The sequence below is a fragment of the Triturus cristatus genome, chromosome 6 (assembly GCF_964204655.1).
Source record: "Triturus cristatus chromosome 6, aTriCri1.1, whole genome shotgun sequence".
Taxonomy (NCBI): domain Eukaryota; kingdom Metazoa; phylum Chordata; class Amphibia; order Caudata; family Salamandridae; genus Triturus; species Triturus cristatus.
In genome coordinates, this window is record NC_140589.1 from 1,554,398,168 (window position 1) to 1,554,419,343 (window position 21,176).

Below are 21,176 nucleotides of genomic sequence, written 5' to 3' on the forward strand. Positions count from 1 at the left end.
AATATATCAGCATTCCCTGTTGTGGATGGTATAATCAGGGATAAAGTTGGATACGATATCCATGGCCCGACATACCATACATCTTCCGCGTTTCTTTAGGCGATGTAGTTTTGCCCGACATACGTTCAGATGACTGGGATGTTCAGGCAGTTTATTCGTTGTTCTCTCATTTAAAATATTATGCTGCATTTGACACTGAAGATTTGTATTTAAATTCGGAAAATTATGCAGATTTACTTTATCAACATTATGGCCATCATTTCTTACATAAGACAAAAACACAGGCACCCTTTTTTAATTATACACAATGAGAGCATTGCCCAACACATTTACAGGGAATTTCAAAGAGCCAACAAAGTAAATTTGTGTATTTCTCTGGTTACAATCTGTCTGACCCACAGTCCTATTTTTATAAATTGAAGATGCCGCCCCAAACTAAATTTATGTGAACAAAGACTAAACTGGTTTACTCTATGTCCTTCAGGAACGATTTGTCCGTGAAGGGTTATTAAAGGCCCATGACCAGGTATGATCCAAGGGTAGGCGTTTGTTGTGTGATCCTCTATTCGGACCAACGGCAGACTTGAGTACCTGTGTTCTTGTGCAGCACCTCAGACTGCAGTTTCATCGAGGTTAACGCAAGTTGCCCTGAGAGGCTCCTAACAGCCTCTGGATATGAGGAGCATGTGTGCTTGTTCGATCTTATCAACTGGATGGCATTCCTTTTCACAATGGAAGGAACGGACAACATTCTGGAATTCATAGCATTCCGCTTTTCCCGCGATATTTTTGGCTTCGAGTACTAAAATGTATGCTTAGCAATTTTTGAGCGCCCAATTTGCTAAATTGTTTGTACCATATAACCTGACGGTAAACAATAAAAAACATTTTTGGCTTCAAAGTTACACAAATTGGCCTTCGACAAGGACGATTTGCCTCTGCTTACCTCTGATTTTTGTTTTTTGCACAAGGCTAATGCCCTGGCCAAGGGGAGGGGGTCACGTGGCCCAAAGGGACATTGTTGTTTTTCACTAACTTAGCATGAGCGGGTTGCAGCTTGCCTGCTGCTTTGCACACGTTACAACACGTCTTTATTGTTTTGCAATATTTTCAAAGACTGCTTTCATATGAGATCTCATCGCTGTGTTCGCTCTCTGCATGTTCCTGGGATTTTGACTGAACATTATGTGCAAGGTCTAACAACAATGCCCTTTGTTGTTTTGTTCTGGCCCCCATGATGTAGATCTACCATCTATAGGCTAAGGTATGGGGTCTGCTGACAAAGCCCAGAAAACTTCTATTTTAGAATAATACTTCTTCTAAGCAAGGGGAGAGAGTTTAGGCACTATAGTCCTTTCTCCATTGTCTTTTTATGATGAGATCTCCCTTCATGATATATGGACCGACTGCTATGCTGACAATATTTGTATTATGTATTTTCTTGCTTGTTTTGGCACGTGTACTGCATGTTAGGGCACATTAGTTAAAATAAATATTTTAAACTGCTTTGTGCATCTGTCAGATCTTATTGTGGACGAGTACAAGAGAGTGAGAGAAAAGATGTGTCATGTTACCACGATTCCTGGGAGATCTGGGAGTGTTGTGTTCTGGGGTGCCCAATCATTTGATTATCTGTGAGTGAGTAGGAGATAAGGCACTATAGCTAGTTGCTCCTGGGTGCTTGGGTACTAAGGTGGTAGGAAGACTCAGTCCCTATTCACCAAAGTCCCACTGCCTGCAACATGTTCTGTATTTGTCCAGGATCCCTGCAACAAGGGAACCCCATGCTTCGCTTCTGGTCAGCTGGAGCACTGGAAGCATGACTGTCCCAATCCTGCACCTAACACATCAGATCTCCCAGATCAGTCCAATTTCCATCAAGTTGCCCAAGCCACTAACCCTGAATTCTGGATAGCCGGAGAGGTTCTGAGTTATGTAGATCCTAATCCCAGTAGCTCAGAGGAGTGTTTATGTGAATTGTGCCGCTGATGGTAAATGTACTTCATGCCTTTCTGACGCAGGTGCCAATTGCTTGGCTCTAAACAATTTCAAATTCCCCTCTTTACCTCCCTCGGGCATGACCACACAGTCAGTCAGTATTTCCGGCCAATGAGTTTTGTATTATATTACTATGAGACGGAAGTTGTTGATAACACGAGTTGTATTTAACAAAAGATTAGACGGATCTTAAAATCAATATGCCAGTCCCTCCTTGAAATACTAGGGCTACTTCTTTAGTACGGTGAACCGCCAAGAGGCTTCCCCTCGGTATGAACATGTATATACCAGGCTTATTTGTTTCCCAATCACCCGGTGCATTTTAAGTGCGACTATAGTACTAAAACACCACAATGTCAACTGGTGGATCCAAGTACCATTGAGGCTGTGCAAACCACAGTGGGTTTTTTAAAGTGCCATATGAAAGTGCCAAAAGAAATAACAGAGAAAGGAAAATAAAACAACTATTTTGTTAGAAGCGGTTGGGCGTAACTGGTCTATTCCCTACCACACTAGAGCAGTTTCTCCCCCATAGACCCCTTTCCTCCCCAGTCTTTCAAAAGACTACACACCTTGGAAGCCACACTCTTCCTGAAGCGTGGCTGGTAATTGCATCTGACCGGCAACATCTGTAGCTTTTGGCTGATGGGCTCTCTCCCTCAACGGTCTTTTTCTGTCATGTCGACTGGTCCGGCCTCCGCAGGATTCTCCAGGAAACGAGGTCTTTGCTTATTAACGGCGGTCCTCTAGTTCTCCGTCAGTACCTTCCACAGATCCTTTTCCTCCGAGACGCCAAACACTATCTCTCTAGATATTGACGGTTTTACGTCAATGTCTGGTTCATCTCCTCCTGGTGAACAAAACCCTGCCCGAAGGAGAAGCCGGATTTAAAGTGACCAAGTCCATTACAACCTGCAACATATTTCGTAAAAGAATGAGAGCGAGTTCTTGGGTCTTTAGAGGGGGTGTTCCATGGTGGAATACCTGTTAAAGCCTCGTCTTTGTGACAATTACTTATCCTGTTTTCTTATCTATGGGGCCCATTATGGATATGGATTCCTTTTTGCTTAGCTGAACCGCCCCAACAAATGTGTAGGCAGGGATAATTTGTGCATGCTTGTACTGTGTTTTGTACCCCAGAATAGGTGTTCAAAATATACCTCAACAAGAAAACCAGGAACTTGTGCTATTATATGCGAGCAGTTGCCAAAGTGAAGTGAGTAAGGATGTTCTATCCATTTATTTTAATTGTTTTTACAGGACCACCCAGATTGTGGTCCAAAGTGGGCTTCATCTCCTTAATGGAATCCATAAATGTGAAGGTCAATCCTTAGATAAAGCTGCCCAGAATATACCCGTAATCACTAAAACCTGAGGAGGAGAAAGGAATCTACCCTGTAATAGCAGAGGTGATTAAGCAAGGCGTTTTAATACATATTAGCAGATATACTTGCCCGATTCTCCCTATAAGAATGGCGGGTAAAGCCTTCTGCAGGTTTGCACGGGGTCAATAATAATCTGAGTATCTCAAGCTTCCTTGTGTTCCTCAACCCTGCCATCGTCCTTTCCTGAAACTCCGTAAACATGCAGCCCTCATCAGCCAGGCTAGCTTCAATCCAGTGACCATGTGAGCAAGGGACCCACGTCTGGGCATACCCTGCCAACTTAGGGCAAACAAAGAAAAAACAAGCAAATGATGGACGGAGCACTGAAACTTTTTATGGTATTCAAGCTAGCCTGGCTGATGAGGGCGGTTAGCCCAAAACTGGTCCCAGGATGCTTATTTCCGGTCCAGGGAAGACATGGCTCAGCGGTTTGGGATGGACTGTTCCCATGAGTCACTGGGTCAAGACTGATTTGCATACAGCTGTGTCTTTACTGGAGTGGTGAAGTAAGCTAAAGAACGATGATGGATTCAACCCAGATCTGTGACTGGGGGTGAGTGTCTGAAAAGTTTCAGCGCTCCGTCCATCATCTCCTTGTGTCTGCTTTGTTCACCCTTTAAGTGGGCAGGGTATGCCCAGACATGGGTCCCTTGCTCACTTTGCCACTGGATTCAAACTAGCCTGGCTTATGAGGGCTGTTAGCCCGAAACCAGTCCCAGGGTGCTTGTTTCCGGTCCAGGGAAGACATGGCTTGGCAGTTTGGGCTGGACAATTGCCATGAGGCACAGGGTCAAGACTGATTTGCATATAGCTGTGTCTGAACTGGGATTGTGAAGTGAGCTAAAGAACGATGATGGATTCAACCCAGATTTGTGACTGGGGTGAGTGTCTGAAAAGTTTCAGAGCTCCGTCCATCATCTCCTTGTGTTTGCTTTGTTCCATCTAGAGACAGTTTAAGAGAGGGGGAAATCGAGGTCAAGAGGAAGGTTTTGTGAACAAACAATACTTCACGGATGTCAAACTTTTGGCCAGGGGGATTTCGGACAACGCACCACTATGGGCAAAATACAGTCTGGGTATGAAATCCACGTGTAGATCCATAGCAATCAGTCCATGGTACCTCACAATTCTGCATACCAAAGCCAGCATTGTTAAATCCACTGAAGGTTATTTTAAGGAAAACGTGGGGTCGGTTCAGTCTCCCTGGACTATCTGGGAAGCCTACAAGGCGGTCTTGAAGGGGCAGGCACTCTCTAATGCTGGGGCATAGGAAAGAGAAGAAGGCAAAACTTGATACATTAAGAAATATAAAGCGAATAGACAGTTAGGGAAAGCAACAGCTGCACTACCCTCCTATACACAGAGTATCAATGATTTATGAGATTCAGGTTGCCCACCTCTTTGGTCCACTGTCCTAAGACCATACACATTTAACACAAAAAGATCATACACAGAGAGGTAACACTTCAAACAATAAAGATTATATATAACATTTTGGAGTCCAGGTTTTTTTTTATAAATAGAAAGTAGGTTCTTTTATTGTTGCAGGTTGAACAGCAGCGGAAATACAGCCAACGCGTTTCGCCCGATCAGCGGGCTTCCTCAGGGCAAAATCGGAACGTAATTCAATCAGGTACAGAACCTATCAAATGCCACAATTTCAGCTTAAGTCGCTTTGCACTTAAGCACCAGTTCTCCTCAAAAATCCATATTTATAAAGACAAGAGTAAACGGAATTCTTCGGTTAATCCCAAGTTTGAGGAAAGTGTTTCACCCAAAAAGCTGTGACATATATAGGTCCACAAATCACGATTAGGGATCCAAAAGTAAAATACAGTCATGAAAATTCACTACGATTGGTGAAATTTTCTGAACATGAACTATTCTTCAGTAAACGGCTCCATGAAACTCAGAGTTCCTCGTTCCCGGACCCGCCGATAGTCTTCTAATGTCAAAATTTCCGCATTCCGCAGCTTAGCGATAATTTGTTTCTTGCTCGCGCTGTAAAATAATATATTCTCGCGCGATCGCCTTACCTGAATCCCCGCGTTCACCGAGATGTTGGATTGTTGGTAGCCATTTGCGCTGTCTTGCCACAGTTCGCGCCCGCAGTAATGTCATTGGTCGGGCGATCACGTCTTTCTTCTCGCGATCATGCACCGCGAGAAGAGTGAAAACAAGATGGCCGCGCCCGTGAGCAACCGCAGGGGTAAGTTGGCGAGCCGCGACCACGCAGAAAATACCGCGAACGGGCGGGAAAAAAACTTCCGCATCTTTGCGATATTTCCACGTGTTTGCGGTGATTTTTAACATTTTTGCGATAATTTGCGAAAGTCACTTTCGCAAATTCCGCCCACCCATATTAGACACCAACCCAAAAAAGCTGAAACTCACAGGACCAACGGCCCAGATGGTCACCATTTGGCAGAGAGTTACAAAGCATCATGGGTGGGTGAACAGAGTACCGCTTGCCACACCCCTCTGGTGGGCAGAGCGCCTGGGAAAGCTGGGCTGCTACCAGGGCTTCAACAAATGGGACACCACCGGCATCTCAAGGGTGAATGATCTGTGGGCAAGGGGGAAAATAATCCCATTTGCGGAACTACAGAAAGAGTATGAATTAACTGAGAAAGAAATATTTAGATATTGTTATGTTAACTTTATTTGTATAGCGCATTATTGCCCAGAGGCGTATAAGCGCTGTTATGTTTCAGCTGCGAGTGTCAACCAAGGTTGCCTGGAAAGTTACCAGGATTTGAATAACCAGGTCTTTACAGCCTTCCTGAAAGAGAGGAGACTGGATTAAATTTTTATGCACAGAGGAAGTGCATTCCATATCTTGGATGATCACAATGCTCTTTCCACCCCATCGTGCTTTTTGAAATCTAGGCTGTACCATTATGTTGGGAGTGGCTGAGTGAAGTTTTCTAACAGGAACATACTGTTTGAAACTGTGGTTCAAGAAATCAGGACCAATAATATGAATTGCCTCATAGGTTAAGCATGACACCTTAAAGGTTATTCTTTGCTTAACAGGAAGCCAATGCAGATCTTCTAGATTTTGAGCAAGTGAACATAATTTGGGGATTTTTAGTAGGAGCCTAACCGCGGCGTTTTGCAGGACCTGGAGTTTTTTTAGATTATACTTATGGGTGGTAAGAAGCAGACCGTTACAATAATTTATTTTAGACAGGATTAACAATGTGACTAATGTTTTTTGTAGGCTGGCAGGTATGAAAGGCAGGACTTTTTAAATTATTCTAAGGGGGTTAAATGTGTAAGAAGTGAATGTATTTACATGATCTGTAAAGTCAAGTTTGGTATCAATAGTCACCCCTATATCTCGCGCCTTTTCCACTGGAAGGGGAATTGGGCCCATAATGGTTGGCCAGACTGAAGGACCCCAAAAATGTAATTCTGGTCCAAAGAGTAGGACCTCTGTTTTTTCTGAGTTCAGTTTGAGATAATTTCTATCCATCCAATCATGGACAGCTATCATGCAATTATGAAATCTGTTTCCAGAGTTTTCGTTATTTTTCCCTAAGGAGACGACAATTTGAGTGTCGTCAGCATAGGATGTAAGCGAAAATGCGAAATTCCTTATCAGGTCTGCTGATGAGGAAACATAAATGTTGAAAAGAGTAGGGCTTAGTGAAGATCCCTGTGGAACTCCACAAGGCAGGGAGGACGAGTGAGAGGTAAAGATCTCGAACTTCACTACTTGCTCCCGATCCGCTACATAGGATTTTAGAAGTTCCACGCCTGCCCTGTGATTCCACAGATATGACATGCCCTCAGGGGTGCTGTCCCAGTGTGGGAAGACATACCAGAGGCCTTGCCATTGGAAGAGAGGCTCCTGTCCGAATATATGCACTGCAAGGCCATATCCCTGACCTACAAAAAAAGTATTAATAACCTACCTGACCCGCTTCTAAGTCTTCTGGAGTGCTGGCAGGCTGATATCAGGAACCTAGGGGAGGAGGACTGGCAGGAGGCACTGGTGTCACCTCGTGAAGTCACAATATCATCAAGACTGCGACTTGTTCAATTAAAAATACTCCACAGATCATACATTGGATGCACCACGCTGGTCAAAATGGGCAAGAATGGGAGGGCGTGGCTTGGCAAGCCGACATGGCGGACATGGGCTGAGAGCGCTCCGTCCAGCCCAACTATATATCCTTAAATATCCTGCCTCTCCGTTAATATCCTGAGACCCAAAGCTACCCTACTGCTGAGTTATATCGGTGGCCCCTACCTGTGCCGAATTTGGCTCCGTGGATGCAGCTGGGGACGGCTGTGCGCAGGTGGAGAGTCGGCGAGGCCTGTGGAGGACGCGGCCTCGTGTGACGCCGGGGCCGTCACCTGGATTCTCTGCCAATCAGAGGTGGCACCGCTACAGCAGCAGAGTCACCATGTTGTGGGGCCGAGGCGACTTCAATGCTGGTGAGTGCCCCCGGGCTGGGAGTCCCCCGGGGTCGGACAGACCATCCCAGCGGCGGATCCCAGAGGGGGCTGCGACATGGCTCGGCAGCCGTGTCGGGCCGCGGTAGAAGCGGCGAGGGCCTGGCTGCCGCCATCATTGCTCCGGAGGTGGGTGCTCAGAACGGGCTGGTGATTGTGGGGGTGCATCCTTCCCCCCCGATGCCTTCCTTGGCTCAGTGGCTGGCCGGGGCGCCTACATGCATCGGCGCCCTTCGGGAGTGGGGGCCAGCTGACGGCCGGCGCTTAGTTCATTGTCTGGACGCCCGGAGCATCTCCCCTCCTCCCCCCCTGGACGCCCATCCGGGGGACATCGGCGGTCTTATCGGACCGCGAAGGGTTGAGTAGTGGCGGCACAGTAGCATTTTACAGACGGGGGAGACACGATACACCAGCGGCTTTGTTGGGCACGAAGGGATCGCAGAGCCGTGGTCCGTTCCTCTTCCCCCCCTCCATCGATCCTTGGGGGGTGTGAGTCGGCGGCCGGTCGGGCCGCGTGGGGGGATTCTGCTGGAATTGGAGTGTCTTTGCTGCCCCGCCCTTAGTGAAGAAAGGGTACTGGGCAGTGTCGCATCGGCAGCAGAACCAGGCCGCACGGGCATCATCGGGGGGACCAGCGCTGGACATTGGGGTGCGGCCCACCCACCAGGATTGATGCGGCATCTGCTCTTGTTCCTTCCTCCTCCCCCTCTCGGCGAGGTGCTCAGGGGTCTTGTCGGGCTGCGGGGTGAGCCTAGTGGGGGTGCTGGGCACTGTGTGTGCCGATTCGGGGGCCGTTGGATGTGACCATCGCTGCAGCCTGCTACCCAGTGGAACGGACCTTTTCTCCAGCTTCAGGAGAACGTGCGTCGGCGGCCTATTAGTCTCTGCGGGTTTCCCCTCGGGTCTCCTGGCTGTGGCCCTGGCCCATAGTGTTTCGCCCTGATCTCTGGTGCCCCGTCAAGATCCATTGGTAGCGGGGCAGAGTTACGTGGCCAGTGTCGGACGGGGGTTCCCGTGTGGGGGCAGTGGACGCCTGCCTTTCTTTCCATTCCTCCGCCTGCTATTACCTACTCCCGCTCGGCGTCCAAGTCGGGCCGCGGGAGTCCAGTGTGGGGGGCCCCCTTTGTTGCACCTCCCGCCCTCCGCTCTATACTCGGACCATCGGATGTCTGCCCGGACGGTGCTAACCAACCCAGTGTCAGCCATGACAAGAGATAAGGGAGGTGGTGGATCATCTAAACAGGACCCTATCGACAAGTTATTGGGCCCGGGGGCTGCTGCGGGATCCTCTGGGGGACCACAGGGAACCATGCCCGACAATGCGGCGCTCATGGCCGCCATCACGCAGTCCAGGAAAATGTTGGAAGCTGAAATCGGGGAGGTCGGGTCCGACGTTATGTTGTTGTGGCAGGATCTGCGGAACGCCGTATCCCGTATCACTGAGACCGAGACTTGCATATCGGGAGTGGAGGACGATGTCACCACGCTGAAGAAACGGGTGGCCGCCATGGAGACCACTCAGCGGGGCCTTGCGCTGCGGGTGGAAGACGCGGAAGGAAGGGCAAGACGCAATAACCTCCGTTTTGTTGGATTTCTGGAGGGCTGCGAGGGGGGCAACATGGAGCAGTTCCTCACGCAGTGGCTGGAGAGTTGGCTTCCACCGGAATCTATGTCCCGCTGCTTTGTGGTTGAGCGAGCTCATCGAGCGCTCATGCAGAAACCCCCGCCTGGGGCCTGCCTGCGGCCAGTCACTGCAAAGCTCTTGAACCATCATGACGGGGATGCCATCCTAAAGCAGGTGCGGATCAAGAAACCCCTACAGTACGATAATGCTCGCATCCTAATTTTCCCAGATTACACAAGGCTGGTTCAGCAGCAGCAGCAATCGTTCCTGGCGGCCAAGGCACGCTTGAGGGATCTTAAGCTCCCCTACGCATTAGTATACCCTGTTCGCCTGCGAGTGGTTTACCGCTCCCGTACCCATTTCTTTGACTCGCCAGAAGAGGTGTTCAAATGGACTGATGAAACGGTGCGGGTGCGTGCTCATACACCACCTGGAAGGGAGTTTGATTCCTCCTCGTCAGAGGTAGATCGGAGGGGGCACCCATTGAAACCGAAGGGTGCCAGAAGATCACACTCCAGGCGCCGCTCTGTGTCCTGCGACGCACCATCCCTGACTGGCTCGGCCTCGGGCCCACAGAAATTGGTGCTCTGACTGATACACCTGCAAGGGGCAGTGGTGGAGCAGTCTACATTAACCTGATCGGAGAGGCTCAATTATGGGCCGCGTCCGCTAGTGGACCTGCGCCAAAAGAACGAGTGCCAACGATAGATGGGTTGTAAGTTGGGGGATCTATTGGTCGGGGCGGGCCGGGTCCTCCCGTTGAAGGGCACGGGCCGCTCCCGCCGCGACAGAAGCTTCATCGTTTCTTGATGTATTGGGTGGGGGGGTTTGTTGGGTGGGGGGTTGTTTTGTTTGCCGATTGCACATTATCTCACCGACAGTAGGCTTGTACACACACAACAGGTCAGATCCCACATCCTCGCATTCACGGACAAAGTCCCACATGGCAGATAACCCCCATAGGGAGCGAATATCCCCAGGTACACTTCGCATCATTAGCTGGAACGTGAGGGGAGCCCTTGATAAGATTAAGCGTGGGGCCATACTCCAACAGGCCAAACGGACGGGGCGGATGTCCTCATGGAACAGGAGACACACCTACTGGGGACAAAGATCCTCTGCTTTCAACGGTATGGGTTTCAGCAGGTGTTTCATTTGGGCTTTGTGAGGGGGTCACGAGGGGTGGCTATATTGATTCACCGTAGAGTCCCCTATACACACATTAAGCAATGGACCGATACTCAGGGGCGCTGCATATTCCTGCAGGGCAAGGTGGGGGAGGAATCCCTGGTACTAGGCAGCGTATATGCCCCTCCTCCATTACAGTGGAACCTGGTGGAGCGTCTCATGACTCTTTGGGTGAATATGCCGGACTGCGTGTCTGTGGTTGGCGGAGACTGGAACGATGTGATGGATACGGCCACAGATCATTGGAGGGAAAGGGGGGCTCCTGAGGGTGGCTGCACCACGAAGCTGTATTCCTTAGTGACAGGGCTCGACTGGGTGGATGTATGGCGTCATTTGCACCGATATGGCCGAGAGTTTATGTATCTGTCGGCGGTTCACGACTCCTATTCCAGAATTTACTATCTCTTTGACCCCTGGGTGACTGTGAGCAGAGTGGAGGCAGCAGAGATTCTTCCAAGGGGTCTGTCGGACCATTCCCCAGTGGCCCTCACCATACAGATAGGGCGGAGGAGGCAACCGTTTCGGTGGCGCCTGTCGGTTTGGCACTTGCAAAATGAGGACTATAGAGAACACATGTGCGACGCCATAGACTAGTATCTGAGACTAAATGTGGGGTCAGTCTCCGGAGCCGATTCAGTGTGGGAGGCGATGAAGCCTACCTTGAGGGGAACGGACATATACTGGTGCGCGGCGGCTCACAGAACACGTAGGGAGGCGCTGCTACAGGCGGTGGTGGGCATTGAAGATCTTGAACATCGGGGTCGGAGGCAGCCAAGCCAGGCGGCAATTGCTGTTTGCCCAACAAAATTATGCCGTGCTACTGCTGGACAAGGCCCGGCAAGCCTGGCTGGCGACGCGCAGCAGAGTACAACAGTGGGGGGACAAATCTAGCAAGATGCTCCACCGACTCTGCCAGGGGGTGTATCATTCCCAGACCCTTCCAGGCATATTGGGCTCGGCAGGCGAGCCACTCACAGATCCACGGGCCCTGCCAGAGAGTTTCTCTGCCTACTATGCAGACCTATACGCCCCCAAAGAATGTTTGCCAGCCGTCACGATCGATCGTTTCCTAGCTGACCTCCCGCCCAGGGCTCTATCAGATGCTGTGAGAGGAGCTGAGGCTCCCGCTGGCAGACGAGGAGTTGGGAGCCGCACTAGGGGACCTTAATTCTGGGAAGGCTTCAGGGCCCAATGGGTTTCTTAGTGAATTTTTCAAGCAGTATTTTTTACAGCTGGGACCTCATTATCGCGCGGTGGTAGAGGAGGCGCAAGACCGTGGCTCTATCCCCCCAACTGGAGGCATGCAGAGGTGGTTGTCTTTCACAAACCGGGTAGGCCACCAGATCAACACGCATCATATAGACCCATATCTCTTTTAAATGTGGAGGTCAAAATCTTGGCTAAGGCCCTGGCGAATCGCCAACTGCCCCATATTGCTGCTCTGGTCCACGCCGACCAGGTTTTATGCCTCAAAGGGTGACGAGGCACAACATTAGGCGGGCACATAACAGTGGCGGCCATCCAGCGAATGGGTACACCGGCGGCACTGTTGTTAGCACACATGGATAGGGCGTTTGACTCCCTTAGCTGGGTGTACCTCTTTGCCTTATTACATAGGCTGAACTTCGGACCGAGGTTTATATCCTATTTGACTCTTCTATATACGGATCTCACAGCGTCGGCGCGGGTAGCTGGCGCAGCCTCATCTGTGTTCTGTATTGGTTGGGGAACGAGACAGGGTTGCCCCCTGTCCCCATATTTATTTGCCCTTGCAATGGAGCCGCTGGCCGCGTGGGTGCGAATGGACGCGCAGGTACAGGGATTTGAATGGGCTCAGGGATTGTCAGATAGGATTGCATTATACGCAGATGACGTCCTATTCTTCCTCACGAATGTGGATAGAACGGGGCCTCGGCTCCTGCGTGTTATGCAAATCTTTGGGGAGACCTCTGGATTGTATATGAACCCCCGTAAATCTACGTTGTGGATGCTCGGAGGACAGGAGGGATTGGGCGCCTGGGCCTCGTTGATTCAGTTGGCGGCGGGAGGACTGAAATATCTGGGTGTATTTATAACGAACGTGCCTGCGGTTTCCTGGGAGCGCAATCTGGTATCAGTTTGGGAGCGAGTACGTGAAGATATTAAGACCTGGTCCCGTATGCCTCTGACCATCTATGGCAGATCGGCTATATTTAAGATGGCTGCGCTTCCCCGACTTCTCTATCATCTGCAGAACCACCCATATCCGATCCCCCCTCCCCCAATGGTTCCGGCAAGTAAATGCGGATCATGTGGGAAGGGGGGCAAGGTGCGTGTGGCCCTGGGGCCGTGCTTCTTATCTACCTATTGTGGGAGACTAGCATTGTCAGACATTCTGTCATATTATCAAGCATCCCACCTGCTAGTATTGAATGAATGGTGGTATGGCAATAGGGAGGATCCGGCTTACGCAGTAGAGCGGCGGCTCATGGGAGATCACACTCTGCACAGGGTATTATACTCGGCACCGCTGCAGGAATCGTTGCCTTTCGGCAACAAAGGTTGTGTTCCAGGTCTGGAGGCAGGCATTGCGTAGGATGGGGTGGTGGTACACGCTGACACGGGAAACTCCCCTTTGGGACAACGGGCATTTACCGCAACTAGCTAGGGTTGGAATCATATAGGGATATCGGTCTTGGGGGAGGTTATGAGGGGTCTAGTCTTGAAATCCTTCCAGGACCTTCAGACGGAATCTCATATGCCAAAGTCCCAATTCTTTAAGTATCTTCAATTCTGGCACGCCCTGTCCCCCAGCCTGGAGGGCTTGGAGTCCATAGCTGAGTTCAGCCCCCTGGAGGCCAAAGTCTTTATGGGAGAACTCCAGGATCGTAAGATCTCCAGGATATACCAAAACCTAGTTATCCATTGCTCCTCCACACTACAGAAACTCCGGGAGGAATGGGAGGGGGATATAGGTCCCTTGGAAGAGGAGGACTGGGCGGAGGCCCTGGCTGCTCCGCGTGGGGCGGCCATAGCGGTGCGTCTGCGCCTGGTCCAGTTTAAATACCTACATAGGGCCTACTACACACGAAAGCGTTTGTGGAAGGCAGGGTTGATTGCCTCTCCTGTGTGCCTTAGATGTAACTGGGAGGAAGGTACGTTGTTACACACGGTTTGGCAGTGTCTCTTCCTGGATCGTTTTTGGAGGGGGGTTCACACTTGTTTATCAGTGGTCCTAGGTTGGGACCTTCCCCGCTCGCCGAAACTTGCCCTATTACACGTCATGATAGGTGGCAACATCTACAAATGCCATTTACTACTGTTGGGTCTTACATTAGTAAAACGGGACATAGCGAGGACGTGGAAAGCACCGAAGCCCCCTGCAGTAGCCGCATGGAAGAATGGTCTGGGCTTTTGTATGGGCCTAGAAAACCCCATCTTCATTGCCAGGGGATGTCCCCAAAAACATTTTAAAGTATGGAAAAGGTGGGCCGACTATCTGGGATTGCTCCTAGAGCCGGTGCCAATGGCACGGGACCCGCATTTATAGAGATTAGGGTTCCTCTGGGAGGATCCAGGGAGCGAGGTGGGATATGGAACTCCGGTGGAATTCTCTACTGCAATATTCAAATGGTTTTGTCTAGAGTAAGTGTATAGTGCGATCGGAGGGAGGGGACGGGGACGGGGGGGGGGGGGGGGAGTTAGATTTTCATTGTATAATTTTATATTTTTTATCTTGGGTATCACAATGAAAAATGTCAAAGTCAGTATTACATGCTCTGATTGTGCAGACGCCTCTGGGTTACAGGGCCCTGCTGTTTATGAGCCATTTGACAAATAAAATTAGTTTTAAAAAAAATAAGATGGGCAAGAATGTAGAGGCAGGGAGCAGAAAATTACGTGGGGCTATTGGTACCTTCTACCATATTATTTGGGAATGTTTGATGGTCAAACTATACTGGGAAGCAATAATCACATGTATAAAAGACACTAGTGGTGGGATTATTAGATTGTCCCCTGAACTGTGCGTGTTGAATATATGGGAAGCAACCGACTAGTGGGTCTCATGATCGCAAAGCGCAATATTGATTGGAGGTGGGTAGCAGCGGAGTCATCAACCTTAGTTGAATGGAAGAGGAACATGGACTGGTGCATGACTGCAGAAGTGGAGGTTTACAAAAACAGAGGATGCCCCCGGAAGTGGGACCAGGTTTGAGGGAAGTGGAACGCACACAAAGGCAATATATGCAACCCTCCGCTTGCCCATGGTAATAATATAGGTGGGGCGGGCAACATTATGGAGGTACGTGATGAGGAAATGTGATGTGGTCTTAACGTCTGAGTCTACAAGGGGTCCTAGTAGCTGTAATCAATTGCTATGTCTTAAGTGGTGTTGGTCAAGTATTGCTGCTGTACTGTTTGTTTGTATAATCAATAAAAAGATGTTTAAAAAACAAATGTATTTTTCACAAGTGTCTGTAATGTGCCAGTCATGGTGCCCACCCCTACGCCCGGTAACTGAGTGCTTACTGGGTTAGTAACCTGTGGGTACAACACCTTCTCATGGGTGCCCGGAGGTCCCACTCATATCAACAGAAAACATATTGAGACTGTCACTGAGACAGGTCCGCTATTTATTGCACAATGGACATATTACAAAAAGTATTAATAGTTTATAAAAGAAAAATGAATCTTTACTGTCCTGGCGTTTCGGAGGGGGACCAAGACTTATGTCTATCACTCTCCTGGGTCAGGACATTCAACACCTACTAGAGTCCCACCATAACCAAACGTCTATGATGAGGGTGTAAAATTCAGTGCTTGTAATTTATTTGTGTGAGACTGAGGTCGGTGTGCTTGTTCTGTTGATATCTCCCTGCTGTTCTGAACTAGACTGATCTCTATCAGTTATCCTATATTGTCCAAAAATGTTGCCAAGTTTTCTGGATAGACAAATTTAAATGTGCACCTTTGGATAGTTACGATCATTGTTGCTGGGTCTAATGGGCCAAATTTGACTCCATTTTCCTCATTCTGGGGAGTAATGTAATGAATTTCTTTCTGTTAATCGCCATGCCATGGGAGCAATCAGCTGAGATGTTGACTAGTAAGCCCTCTTACAAGAATGGGACACCATTCTGTTTTGCTGCTTGGTCAATGATTTTGGTGTGCTTCTAAAGGCATGCAGTAATATCCCTGGAACAAACGTGTGTGCAAAGAACAAGCGGCAGTTGACAAAATAGTGCTTGAAGATAGGGAACTTTGTTGCTTAGACTAGAACTGCTCTGTACTAAGAACATGGTACGAAGCAACGGCCAGGCTGAACAGGTGTTAGTTTTTAGTACAGGTTGGTAGGTGGGTCCAGAATCACAAACCTTTTCAGACAAATCCCTGCTCTTACCCCATCAATATGCTTGATGCACATCCAGACCTACATGCCCACCATACTGCAGATATAGTTCTGGAGACTACTGTGGGTCTGACTCAGTATTAAATATTTTCAGTACCAGGGTCGAGAATGTAAACAGTGACTGAGACAGGGGGAAGAGAACCACTTTTGACAACCTCATATTTTATTCTTTCAGACGCATGGTGTGTAATTAATATGTAGGGAAAATACCTAGGCGGGCATTCAACTGTGTGCATCCAGGATGTCTGGATTTTGTTGGGAGTGTAATGTACCCTGGTATGCAGCTCTCCAAATCCTTGTGTTCCCTCCCTTGGTATGGTGCTGCTCTGCTGCTTCTCAGTCCCCAGTACATAGCTCAACTTCTGGAGAGCTCTCTTCCTCTTAAAGCGGCTTTCCATGAGGCCTTCTGCATCTGCCGGTCTCCTTCTAAGGTGAATCTCTGCGGCCCACTGCGTGCCTGGTTAAGCAGGGGCCCTGCTTGTGACTGCACTCGGCTAGTCTCCTGCTCTCTCACACTAAGAGCATGTGTTGATCATATCAGGCTTCCGAAGTGTCCCTGCACTGCTGTGAAGGTCACAGAGTAGTGGGCTGGCCAATGCCAAAGTGGAGGGACAAGCATAGAGTTTGTGTGCACCACAGCAGGAGATAATTTAGCAGCAGTTGCCTCTGTCCCTAAATGGTATGCAGCTCTTCCCCCACTTCTCAACCTGTTCCTCTATTGTAGGGCTTTAAAACACAGTTGAGGGCTTCTCAAGCAGCTGGAGGAATTCAGGTTGAAGCCATATTGGATCTTGCAAGTCCCCACCAAGGGAACTTTCTAAGTTGGTATGTAACCTGCTAAGCAGGGGTCAAAAGACCCAGGGAGCATGGCATGACTCTACTCTGCTGAAAGCACTCTAAAGCTGAATCTGCCTTTTCACTCAAAAGGAGGGAGTCATCAAAAGCCATTCCATGAAAGAGGCTTATACATCACTGGAAAATCATGTGAAGCACATCCATTTGCATCAGCGAAGCACAGAACTGGTGCCGACAGCAATCGGTAGTGGCTGTGTCCCTGTCCATCACAAACTGTCCCTGCCAAAGAGGCCATTAGGTGTCCTGGGACCGACAGAAGGTTCCACTGGCCATATCCCACAGGGAATGCATGTAGCGAACCAATAGTCAGACCGCCTTATCCGACCATCAGAGGAAAACTAGACCAGCAGTGAAAAACATTTGCTTTCCAAAAGACTCTATCCTCTTGGATTCCCTATTTGGAGGAGTTGTGGGGAATGAATTGGGATTCAACTTATACATTGAAGCCTGACCCACAAGCAATAGGATGTTTAGTAAGACAATCAGGCTCACCAGTAGCCGCTCTGTTATGCATGGTCCCCTGCCTTTTTACCATTCGGCAAGAACAAGGCTTTGACAAAATGGCCATCATGGTATAGTAAAAGCCTCAGTAAAAGGGAGGAAAGGTGCAGATGTGGCTGGTCAAGGCTACAACATTTCTGTAAGGAAGTGTGTTTTGGTCTCGAGTGAGGGCTGCTGTAACTCAAGGACCTCAGCAGCCTGCCGACCCACCACTACAGAGAACGCACTTTCTTCCACTAGTGGCCAGAGTGGCGAGTCAAATTCTGCCTCAGCATGAAGTGTAAGGCACACTGGCCTCTTGCAAATCCATTCAAAATGTATGATGGGTTTAAAGAGTGGGGAGAGATCCAAGCGAATGAACGACTGTATATGGGCAATTGGTGGTGTTTTAACAAGGGTGTGGAAAGGTGAAGATATGAAGTGGAAGAGGGGGAAAAAGATGTCCGTCTTACTAAAAATGTTCTTGGTAAAACTGTAGTAGTAATCTTGATGTCATGTCTTCGATATAAAACACTTCTGCGAATAGAGTGCGCACTAATCGAGAATAATATGCCGCAAGATTTCCTTGAACAATGACAATTCTGGGATATTTTGTTAACAAAACAAATGTTTTAAACTGAACGGTAACTTTAGTAATGCTACCAAGCAACCCTTTGAAAAACAAGCGGTGACACACTATGTGTAAATATGGCTCTCACTCTCATCTTTTGTACTTCAGTGAAATACAGTAATGCTGTTATATATATTTGTTTAAAGCAGTAACCGTTCCCTAACATCGGTGCAAAATCGTTAACTAATGCAAACATTAAGTAAATGCAGTAAGAAATAAACATCTGTCTGAAAGTATAAACGATATACCATGACGATGGACAGTATTTTACCTTTGTTTTTCCAGTTTCTCAAGTTCTTCTCGCTGCTGTCGTTCGAACTCAAGTCTAGCAAACATAAAAGAAAACAAACATAGAACAGTAGTTTGTTATTGATCTGCAAGAGTGAAGCAAAGAGGAGTCCAAAGGAAGTCCGAGAGCACAAAACCAGACATCAGGCAAATACCATGCACATTTCGGGTTAAGGGGAGCATGCAGAGTTAGATTTGCTTTTTAACAATTGAGAAAGTTCCCCGGGCACTTCACACTAGGATTAGCAAAGCACAGTCTCTGCAAGTTAAGGACATGCAGGCACGGCAATGGATACATATAGAAATGTAGTTTCTCTATCTTAGCCAGGCTGGTACTTTTACAGGGAGAAGACTGCCGCAGGAGTTCGAGATAAAGCAGAGTGATCAGATATGAAAAAGGACGTAATGGGAAAAATTAAAGAAACAAGCAGCGCACAGGATCTCAAAAGGCACGGGAAATGCAGCATTTTCATAACTTGCAAAACCTTTGCACTGGTGCACCCAGGTTTCATGCACGACCAGACACTCAGATGTCTGGGTAAGAAACGGCACATGCATAGGGACAATGGGTGTTTGAAAAGCAATGAAATAAAAAATAGACAACGAACGAACTCTAATACTAAGGATTTTTATCATTGCAACAACATCTTCCTGACAGAAAGAGCCAAATTTAAATAGAAAATCGTCAATTTAGAAGAGTACCAACAAATGTCTACGCCTGGCTCTGGATTGCCAATTTCGTACAGTTCACAAAACCTTTATTTACCAGGCCAAACTCTTAACTCGCATGGAAACGCTAACCCCACACCAGGTATATTTTCTGCCATGGAAAATCCTACTGGAAATTTATCTTTTCCCCCTCCCCACACCCATTCCTTCTCCAAAGGGAAAATAATTATCTCTGTGGGGCAAACTCTTCCCCCCACAACACTACAAAATGTGGGACTAAACATTCCTTCTATTACCCTGCAAACACATGCTCCGACGTTTTGTTCTTTATTAACCAGTGTTTCAAGGGAAGAAAACTACCTGAAAAAGTTTGGTAAATCCTACAAATGTTTGACTTTGTAGGAGTTTCCAAAACCATTACATGGGCGCCACCCGTCCTTGCAACTTCATCTCCTTTTCACACTTTTCTTCTAAACTTAATGGGAAAAGTGCAAGTTGGCAGGTGTTTCCACTTGATTTCCGCACACGGAAAGGCTGATCTTGTGAATTATGGATTTTCCCATTAAGAAAAAGTAGTGTGCTTCTTTATTGGTCCTGTGAGGAAATGGTGTGCATTATATGGCGTGGTTGTGCAACCTCACCTTGTAATACACTTATCAGCCCCTTTAGGACACGTTGGGTTTAGCTCAACTCTGGGTAGCTGTGGCACTGTGCAGCAAGGATTACACAGTGGAACACGTGTTAAGTATTTAAACAGCATCAACACAACTGAAAAAGAAATCAACACAAGACTCATGAATTCAACACCAATTTATAAAAAATAGACTATATTTTTATAACAGTTTAGACAATAAAACAAAAAGATCTACTGGAGGGTTCCGGAGATATGGATTTTACAACTAATAATAAATTAAATTACTTTCACTTAACCACGAAAAAACCTTGGCATATTCAACAAACACTTGTTGACACAAAGTTGTCAAAAAAAACAGGTATTTGTCAATGCGGTCGGTTACAAGTACTTGGGGGGACTAACTACAGCAGGCAGCTAGTCAAGGCGACCAGTGAGGCCCTTTGAAACAGTTATCTCCACAGAAGAAGCTGTCCTCCAGCAGTTCCAGGCACTTTAGAAACGTTGTAATGGATTCCTATGGAGTGGCCCTGATTCAAGGGATGAAGGATGCTGAAGATGCTCTTAAGGAGGCTGTCGATGCGGCACGGTTGACGGGGGCCTTTCTACAGGGAGTCCTCGATCCACAACGAAGATGAGGGGGTCCTGGTTGCAGGATCGACGTCCCACAAAGTCCTCGGTTCTGGCCAAAGTCCAATCACCACTTGACTACCAGTCGCTTGTCTCAGTCACCAGCCAATCCTTCCTGGGTCGATAACTCGCCTTCTGATGGTTCCAGCAACTCCCCGCCAGCATCCCAGGCTTCGCAAACTCAGGTGCAACTCTGTGTGTTGGGTCATGGTCCTTGGTACTGCCTGGCAGAGGTGGTAGTGGTTTTAAGACTTTGGGCTAGCAACTTGCCCCAGCAGGCTACTTCAGCTGCTGTGTCTCTGTGCTGCGAACAGAAGGCCACTTGGCTGGCCTTTGGAGTTCTCTTGTCTTGGCTGGGCTCTGGAGACAGCTTCCTCTTTAGCAGGACACAGCAGGCAAAGTCCCTCTATTCTCGAATCTCTTTGTAGGTCCTTTGGTGCAGCAGGGCAGTACTCCTTCGGACCTTCTTCCAAGCCGGTTCAGATCGGAGGTCTGGGGGCCAGGGGTGCCAATCTTATGCTCGGAAAATGCCCTCAGGGCAGGATGCGGTTGGTAGCCAAAAGTCTACTGGGTTTCCTTCCATCTGATGACAACTTCCTGTGGCGCGTGGCATCTGGCTATCCAAAGATCCACCAATCTGCCCACTCCCAAGATGGCAAGACCCCTCTCTTGGTGTTCAGACCTCCCTAGCCCACCGCCGGGGTGTGGCTACTTCAGGGCTTCACAGGTCTGGGAACAACTGTTTGGTAACTGGTTTCCTCTCTCTGCTTCCCATGCCAGCCTGTCAGCGTAAACAATGGAGCAGCCCTGCTCCATAGTGTGACATCTGCCCTTCAAAGGCGGCTTCCCCTGTAAAGTCTGCCTTTTGGGGTTAAAACCTGAGTGACTTCCTGTAGAAGGGAGGTAGCACCTCCCTGATCTGCAATCACTCATTGTTCTCCTTC

At 48.4% G+C, this 21,176-nt stretch overlaps 1 protein-coding gene across 2 annotated transcripts in view; it reads right to left on the minus strand.

Annotated features, from left to right (window-relative positions):
* Nucleotides 1-21,176, minus strand: part of KIF16B (kinesin family member 16B) — a 1,684,060-nt gene that overhangs the window by 643,432 nt on the left and 1,019,452 nt on the right. For both annotated transcript variants that reach the window (XM_085612707.1, XM_085612706.1), the window contains exon 18: nt 18,286-18,339. In XM_085612707.1, coding sequence (XP_085468833.1) covers nt 18,286-18,339 — 54 coding nt within the window. The remainder of the gene's footprint in view (nt 1-18,285; nt 18,340-21,176) is intronic.